Source organism: Apis cerana, linkage group LG13 (assembly GCF_029169275.1).
Source record: "Apis cerana isolate GH-2021 linkage group LG13, AcerK_1.0, whole genome shotgun sequence".
In the NCBI taxonomy this organism is placed as follows: Eukaryota; Metazoa; Arthropoda; class Insecta; order Hymenoptera; family Apidae; genus Apis; species Apis cerana.
The window spans coordinates 4,635,801-4,644,595 of NC_083864.1; the positions used below are offsets into that span (position 1 = coordinate 4,635,801).

Here is an 8,795-nt window from a genome sequence, read left to right on the forward strand (position 1 = left end):
AATGATTCTTGAATTGTTAATCACGATAATCGAAATTGAACGAAAATCACTGTTCGACAAAAATTCCAATTGCTTATCGTGATATCCAAGCAGTCGTACGCAAAGAGGAGACACATTCCTTCATCTGGAAGTCGTTTGTGAAATGCATCCCGCGGCTACGTAGTACACGAATCTGTGATGTTGATCTAATAAATCGGGTTTAAAAAGAGAATCAACGGAGTCAACGAAAAAAGACGAGCAAAATCCAGCGCAAGCGTGAGTATAAATTGCGAACACGAAAGAGGGTTAGCCGAAAATGATAACGCCTCTTGGAGCGAGGCGACAAAAGGCAAAAAGAAAATGAAAAGGCAAAAAATCGCGGACAATACAATGGATGCAAAGGATAAAACTTAAATGATTATCTTAACAAGTACATTACCCTTACAACTTGGTAATGGTCTCCTATTTCATAGTTGGACGTCCATCCTCGTGTGCTAATTTTATCGCCACGTGATACGGCTATTCAAAAGGACAACAAGTTTTATCAAAACTTGAAAGAATCGCGAAAGAAATGAGATCAGATCGGAAAAAGAAATGTTCTGGAAGGAAGCGATTGTATTTCGTCGCCTCGATGACAAAAGCCACACTAGCGGCGTATGTTTAATATCTTCGATGACGGAATTAAAATAGGTATATAGAAATAAATTTTTAAGATGTGAAAGAGGCGAGAGGAGGGGAAGGAGGATGAAAAGAGAAGAAGAGAGAGATGGGGCCATTCTGTGCGAGAGTGGTCAACGTGTAAAGCGAAAGAAAGAGGAGGATACGTTTTCTGTGTTCCAGTGGGAGGAGGTACTAAAATTAGAGGAGCCCACGCGGGTAACAGTTTCTTCTTCAAGCTTCCTTCAGACATTTTCAAATAGTCCTTTACGCCGATAACACAACGTGTTTTCGCGACGTCTCGCTGTCAGTCGCGACTCGGCGCCGTGATTCTGCGTTCGATTCGATTGGCTTACAAGTGACTTCCTCGGGAGACACGGTTCCCTCCTTGGAACCCATTCAACGTCCAAGTGACTCGAGATATTCCAACTGGCAAACGAAAACTTTGAATAATCGTCCTTTCATTTTTTTTTTTTTTCTCCCCACCAACGATTATCGTAATCGATGATTCTCGGGGAAAAATGAAAATTAAGGAAGATCGATCCCCTCTTCCAACCGTTTATTTCAATATCGTCGAGTGACTACGAAATAATTTCAATAAGTAGCCAAGAAGTGCAAATCGAGTTTCCTTCGCCATTAATCGTGGTTGTCTCTAACGAAATTGCCTCCAGCATTTAATACAAGCTAGCCTTTCAAGACGATAATATATATCCCCCGTCTTCATGCATGCGTTTCAAGTGACTCTCTTGTGAAGATAGCTGGCTCCTACCTACTTCATCAATTTCCCTTCGTCAATTTCCTTATCAATGAAATTGTCCCTCGCCGTATCCCACCGATTTTCCCCACTGTGATTTTTTTCAACGTTGAGAATCTCTCCGTGGATCGGCCGATTCCGTTAAGGCCGCGGCATGTATTTCAATCGATCGGATATCGGCCCGTCAATCTGCATACATTTCGTCCTGCTATTCCTGATTTTTCTATCGGCCAACATCGGACGAATCGAAGGTAAGGTTTGTTGAAGTTCGATCCGATGGATCGAGAAATGTTACCAACGCTTTTTTATCCGATATAATCGTGTCAAAACACAACTTACTCGACACACGTACGTTTATCGTTCGACCAATCAACGCGTATATTCGTGAAAAATATAAAGTATGTATTTATATATATATATATGTAATGAAGCGTGGAAAGAACGATGCACCAAAGAAAAAAGTGGATAAGATGAACACATTTGCATGTACTTACACGCCACGATAAACTCGTTCGAGCTAAATATAAAAAAATTTATTGGAATTGGCAGGTAGAAAATGCGTGTGCACGAGCAAGGACTGCAAGGCAGCTGGGGTGGACACATGCAAAACAAAGTTTTCCTGTTACACGGAGTGGATTTTGACTAGGAATCAAGAACTGGAAGAGAACGCTACAACCAGAGGATGCACGTATAGGTAGATATCCATTAATTATCGTATAATTGTTGTCCAATGTGATTTCTCCCTGTATTATTCTTTTATTGGATTGATAGAGAAGACGCGATTAAATTTTAATACTCAACGACGGATATGTATAATAGGTATTTTGCGATATTTATATTTAGCATATTTAGAAAACAGAAACAGGTTTGATACGTAAAAATTTCGTGGCCGGTTCATTTGATTTCGCGCAAATAATATTCGTCAAAAGATAAAACGGAATTCGTGTTTTAAACGAGTTTACAACGATTATAGTGGTAACATTTTGGTAAAAAAAAGAAAAAAAATAATAGCCCAACCTCTGATCTTTCCTCTCTCGCTGGACAATAAATTTCAACGATACAAGTCCGGTTTATTATTCGAAAACGATTTAATTTGCTGAATTTCGAAGCGATCGGCGCACCGTTTTGAATTCACCAGAGCTCTGGCTAAAACAGATAGCCTTGAGGAGATAATCGACACGAGTTTTCGCAAATTCTTTTCAGACGTGTCAACATGACGAAATGTCGAAATCGCAAACGAGTTTTTATTACTTCCAAAATTAAATCCTCGAACGAGTTATCGGGAAGATAGAGCGTGGCATCAATCGGCAAGATAGCTAACGAGAGGAGGGAACGAAAAATTAATTTTTGCCAACGATAACGTAATTCAAACGATCATCGAAACTGACCCCCTTTTTCGTTCGAATTCCTCCACCAACGATATTACAATAGTCCGGCCGCGAGGCGATCGATTCCTCTCTCCTCCTCTCTCTCGAGGCGCGATATAAGCGTGGAATATTGAAATCTTGCGACGTAAATCGTGGAAAATGGTTATTTAAATCCTGGCTATCACTGGGGTCACGGAACTTTATCGTGGAGTGGCTATTTTATCGGAACGTTGTACGTTGCCATTGCCCAGGTTTGCCACGCCATTGTTGTGCGAGACAAAGTCCTGGGTCACGAGGTCGAAGTCGAGCGACAACGTGGACCGATCGTCGGCTGCCTGGATCCGCATGCAAAGATTGAAGTGTTGCAACAACCACGACTACTGCAACGCTGATCGCAACGTGAACGCGTCCACGAGGATCCACGACAAAGACAAACCCGATCCCGTCGATTCTACTTTAGACCATAATGGTAAATAATCCCTCCCCGTGCTTTTTATCGTCTAATCTCCTCGTTCCTTATATATATACATATTAAAAGTATCATTAAAAATGTCCTGTTATTGGAAAATATATTCGGCTTGGTTCTATTTGGTTGGAGGAAAAACGAGCTTTATCCCAAATTCATACGGGTTGGCGCCGGTCAAAGTATCTATCCGGACGTTCGAGCTCACAAATAACAATTTTGAGTTCATTTCAAACACACGTAAATACGGTTATCAATGCAATTTATGATACGCGTGATTTAAATGTCGAAACGTTCCAAGACCTATATTATTCCCTATATTATGAAAGTAGCCGGAGGAATGGATTTTCTGATCACCGATCTCGCATTGTGTACAAAGGTTCCTTTAATGGGATGTCGTCGAGCCGAGACGTAATGGGATCGATCGGGTCTGATCCAGGCCCGATTGCCGAAGGACGGGAATCGTCAGATCCGTTTCACGAGAATCGCGTTAAGCCGCTTCTCGTCGCAGCTCTGGTCTTGGCGATCGCTGCCCTCACATCGGTCCTGGCCGCATGCTACGTTATTACAAGGTCTGCAAATTTGTATTCTCCCGATTACCATAATGTTCCCCCGTCAACAGTCGCCGTGCGCCACGAGAGAAGACATAAGGAATTTCACGCAAACCAATTTTTATAGGCTTTGTTTTTGCCGCGAAGCACACATCCGTTGGGCAAGGTGCATCAATAAAGCGTGTATTTTACGACGGCAACCACGTATGCGTATAGAATATCGCGAAGGAACGTTTGCCAGAAATATTCCAGACGTTTTTTTCTATGTAATAGCCGCGACTGCTTATGAATAAGTAATTTTTAATCGTTCGTATGTTTTTTCTCTTCTTCTTCTTCTTTTCCTCTCCTCGGATAATATTTCTCCCCATATTTTTCTTCCGTTTCGATTCACAATCGAGAAGAATATCCTTGTATTTTTGCCACATTCCTTGATACGCTGCCAAGAATTTGTTCACCTCTTTGTTAAGAAAACAACATTCATATGTAAGTTCGTAATTGTAATTGCTTGGCATTGGCCGTTGGCATACGTACTTGCCAGGCTGATTCTCCAGCGAATCGATTCGCGCGTTGAACGTTTTCAAATTCGCGATCAAAGTAAAAGTTTCGATTTCTATGAGGGAACAATAGGCGTGCCAGAAAAATCCCAAGGAGCGCGCCCGAAGGCGAGCTACTAGCTTTATCGATACAACACGTTTACACGTTCGCAAACGAAGCTTTGAAAAGTGTTCCATTGGAAAGCAACGGGCACCACGATGAAAAACCTTGTGCTAATATTAACTCGGCGACCCGTTAACAATCACCGTTCACGACGTTACAAACTGCAACTTGTGTCTCGACACTCGTCGATGCTACACGCTCAATTGGCTGCTCGTCGAAAATCGGCTCGAGATTATCGGCTCGAAAGACGGACAGTTCGGACTTGAAATATCATTACCGATATTAATACACCTCTTACAAGGGATCCTCTCATTGCCGATCCGTTAAGTATTGCCACGCGTCGATACTCCTCGACAAACGATCGATCCTGTAAAACTTGCTGCAAACACAAATTTCCAAATTGGATCCGTCCAATTATTCCAATTTTCCAGTAGGAACGAGAAAACATTTCATCCTTTTCCAAATCGATCCGAGTTGCTTCTCCCAAACAACCACTTCCTCTCGAGCATCACTTTTTTTATTATCTGCCCACGAGTTTTTCCCTGTTCCTTTTCTGAGCAGCGGGCCGATTTCAGTGGGTTCGTTCTCGGGCCGGTTTGTCGCGGCGCATTAAAACCCGCCCAACTGCCTTCTTATCAACACTCCTTTTTCTTCGGGCCCCGTCGAAGCAGATAGCGAAGCCCGAAAAGGGGCCCCGCTCTCTCTGCCCTTTACCTCCCTAATCTTCGGCCACCAAACGGTTAAGTGCGTTTTCGAGTTTGGGAACGCCCTGGCCTTTTCGAATCGCGTACACCTTGGCGGACGTGTTCCTCCCTTTCTTCCTTCTTTATCTCGACTTGGAGCGTGTATTTCGAGCGTCGCAACGAGGGGGAGGGGACACCGCGTTCCTTTCCCGATTCCTTCGTGTTTCACACGAACGAAAACCTTAACGTGGCCACGTTTCCGTCCACGCTTGTAATGACGTTGCCTTGTCACGACGGATAATGCGCCGCCAATGGAATCGGTAGGGACGTCTCTTTATCGCGGAGGGTATGGCGCCTCGAGTGCAGAGAAAATAGAGGCGAATTAGGATAAGAGGCAACCGATAACCGAGGCGGTGTACATTTTCACGAACGCGCGTTCCTACTTTACCCCGCCGTACCTTTATCGCGTGTCGTGTATTTTTCGATCGTTTACCACGCGTTCGACTTCGCGCGTATTTTTATCGTAACTTCGTCACGTTTTCTCTCTCTTTTTTTTCTCTTACGTTCGTCTCGTTCATTTACAGATTATTGAAAACGAACCTGTACACCGTCAGAAACGAAGAATTCATTCACGTGTCTTAGAGACGTTCGATTATGTCGAATCGAACGAATCAGGTAAGCCGATTAACGATCATGCATTATACAGTGTCATTGCGCAAAGAGAAATTGTACCTCGCGTATCTTGCGTATATGTATATATATATGTTAAGTTAAATCGGTTCGAAACGTTTGCTCATAAACGCTCACGGATACGTTCCGGCCTTTAATCGCATGCCCCTGATCGACTAACGAACGCAAAATATAAATAGATGCCACTATGCAGGAGATAAGTGTCGCCGACAAGCCAAACGTGTCTGAGCACGAGAACAGATTTTTGTTTTCGATAATATCGGAGCGAGGCTTGGGGCTCCGGCCAGTCGGACTATCGATAACGTTAGAGACAAATAGTTTTATCGATATCAATCTCCCCCTTCAAAATTATAATCGATTCGTTTTACGTTTACCATTTTCGTTTATATAAGTTCTTAATTATTTGTACAGCCATTTCCTCTCCTCCTCGAACATTCGAACATTCTTCGTGTTTGTTCAGGATGATGGATCGTGTGGCGCCAAATCGACGCGAGGAAACGAGCGTGGGATATCCTGCGGTTTCAAGAGTCATCGAATGCATGACGAAGCTCGGCGAGGGACAGTTTTGGGCAAACAACTCGGTGAAATCCTTTGTTTCGAGCCGTATGACTAACATCGGCCCTCTCCTTCCAATTCCGTCCTCCCTGTTGCACGGGGTTTCAAACCAGGTGCTTCGCTTTGCTTCGATCGTAATTAGTCATCCTTGAAACACGCGCAACCGCATCAAGGAAACGGGGAACACGTACCAGGAAGGAAGGAAGGAAGGAAGGAGGAAAAGGGAGGAAACGAGTAACGCGTAAAAATGATGCGTGAAAATCCGTGTGAAAAGTCGGGCACGGATATTTTCGAATCGTATCCGTTACGTGGTGCGACGAATTGCGTGTAATATTAAGTGTGGTATAATGTGAAAGTAAATTTAACTGTAGCCAAGAACTGTCGAAACCGATGCGCGGCCGTATCTAACGCGATAAGATAAATTATTATGCGTAAAACAAACTGCATTCCCGTTTTACAGGATTTACTGTTCTGCTGTGATTGTACTTCTTGTACGCATAAGAAGCTTATAGAATAAAGCGGATCTTCATTTACATATACGTTCTCTGTAATAATTTTAAATAATGGGCTTGATTCACGTGGCAGGAAATACCGATAATGTTGTAAATCTCAAGGATTAATTAACATATATAGAAGAACAAAGAAAGACGACCAGTTGTTCGTACCGTTAAGTCGTTTCGCGATCGACATAGGGAATGAGAAAACTTTTTTTTCAGTCTCTTCAATCATAGAACGACACTGACAGTCTCTGCTGTACCATGCTGGAACCATGACAAACAATAGCGTATTCCATTAACTCTTCCCTGAGAACTATCCAGCCACCCATAACCAGGTGCTCGTCGGATCCAACTTTGGATCTAACTCGACCGCCTTGACCACCACATTCGTTGCGCCCGACGAAAATCAATCACTCGGTTAAACGTATAGCCTCGATTCGTATAGGTAGACACTCGGGGTCCCCTCCACCATCCCCACCCCCAGGCATCCACGAATGACCAAATATCTTAGATAAATATCTTCAGCTTGTCTAACTGGTTCATCCACGAGCCACTAACAAGATATTTCTCTTTCTCTCTCTCTTTCTCTCTTTCTCTCCCCTCTCTCTTCTCGAGTTCCTCTTTCTTCGCGTTTTGTTCTTGCTCTTGTTTCTTGAACAAGTTCAATCCCCTTTTATTCGCGAAACGATCTCTATAAACGTTCTCGACTTCTCTACATACTGCATAATTAATATAATATAATAAGCGATAATAATTCTTTCTTTCGTCGTGTTTGTATCATGGTGTCAACGAACTATACTACGATACTTCCCTCGTATTCGCGTTGTTATCTATTCGCTAAGTGTTGAACAGCGAAACGCTTTGAATTCGCGCACGAGGAAGAAACGAATAAAGCTGAACCGATAGTCTAGCGATAGACGAAAACTGTTCGAAGAAACAGATTTAAAAATAATATCCGCGAGGCGATCGTGCCAGAAGTATATTTCATTTGCGAAATGTCCGGGTGACAGCGTTCAACATCGAGCGCGTCACTTCGGATCGGATTATTCTCGGCGGACATACCGAAGATTCGGAAGAGGGCAACGATGCATTTCTCGTGTAAGAAATAAGCAAAAATAGGAGCAACGCCGTGGCGCCAACGAGTTAATAGTTAATTGGCTAATGGCCGGCTAAAAATAAACTTACCGTTCACTCGGTGGTTATATTCAAAGTGTGTCCAACACTCCTGCGGGTCTAGTTCCTAAAAAGGAAATAAATATTTAGAACTGCGTTTTCTTCCTTCCTCTTCTTCCTTTTTTTTTTCTTTTATTTTCATCGGTCTAGAGAAGAAGGGAGGATCGAACGAACGCGAGACGCGATATATATATCGAATAAAACGAGGCACGAGTCGGGAGGGAAATAAAGCAGAAATGAGAGGCCGGCGAAACAAGAAGATTGAAATCGGCGACGAGAGATTGTACCGTCTGTGAACGAAATACCATCGACTCATTTCGAGGAAATCACTTAAAGCAACGAATTAGCCGAGCGGATTTAATACTCCGTTCCTTCCTCCGTTCTGCCCGCACGCGGTCGCAACCGGTCGTCGATCCAGGTGACGATCCCTACCTATCGACGACCGATCCCGGGACGACGAAAGAGATCTCGCGCTTAAGTGAAAAGGTCTATCGAGGGGCACGCGTATGCATAATGCACGCTGAAAGGGGGAGGAGGGTTGACCGATTATCCGGACAAAGGCTGATTTATTTATCTCGTTTATCATCCCCGCTACGTGAGCCGATCTTTTTAGGTGTCGACATTTTGACGCACGATTGTTGGACGATATATTTACGGATCTTTATATCAATGGCACAGCCAATTTTTCATTTAACCAGGCTCTTCGATAATGCCGTTCGAATCCTGTTCGAAAAGATCCGATTCGCGTTTACGTATATAAGTGCGGCAG

General features: G+C 43.4%; 1 protein-coding gene across 3 annotated transcripts; it reads left to right on the forward strand.

The window, feature by feature from the left end:
* Positions 1–712: 712 nt before the first annotated feature.
* On the forward strand, positions 713–6,891 carry LOC107993417 (uncharacterized). 3 transcript variants are annotated; one of them, XM_017049818.3, is made up of 6 exons: positions 721–1,641; positions 1,940–2,084; positions 3,009–3,226; positions 3,600–3,792; positions 5,696–5,786; positions 6,213–6,891. In XM_017049818.3, the coding sequence occupies exons 1-5, from the start codon at positions 1,545–1,547 to the stop codon at positions 5,751–5,753; spliced, it is 711 nt and encodes a 236-aa protein (XP_016905307.2). In that variant the 5' UTR covers positions 721–1,544; the 3' UTR covers positions 5,754–5,786; positions 6,213–6,891. The 3 variants fall into 3 exon arrangements, with proteins under 3 accessions (XP_028520403.2, XP_016905307.2, XP_016905306.2); XM_017049817.3 differs by having other exon boundaries at positions 6,262–6,891; XM_028664602.2 differs by lacking the exons at positions 5,696–5,786; positions 6,213–6,891 and adding an exon at positions 3,899–4,080 and having other exon boundaries at positions 713–1,641.
* The last annotated feature ends 1,904 nt before the right edge of the window (positions 6,892–8,795 follow it).

Coding starts and splice junctions, on each gene's coding strand:
- LOC107993417 (XM_028664602.2), top strand. CDS start 1,545: ATGTATTTCAATCGATCGGATATCGGCCCGTCAATCTGCATACATTTC. Junction 1,642..1,939: donor CAACATCGGACGAATCGAAG/GTAAGGTTTGTT, acceptor TGGAATTGGCAG/GTAGAAAATGCGTGTGCACG. Junction 2,085..3,008: donor ACCAGAGGATGCACGTATAG/GTAGATATCCAT, acceptor GCCATTGCCCAG/GTTTGCCACGCCATTGTTGT.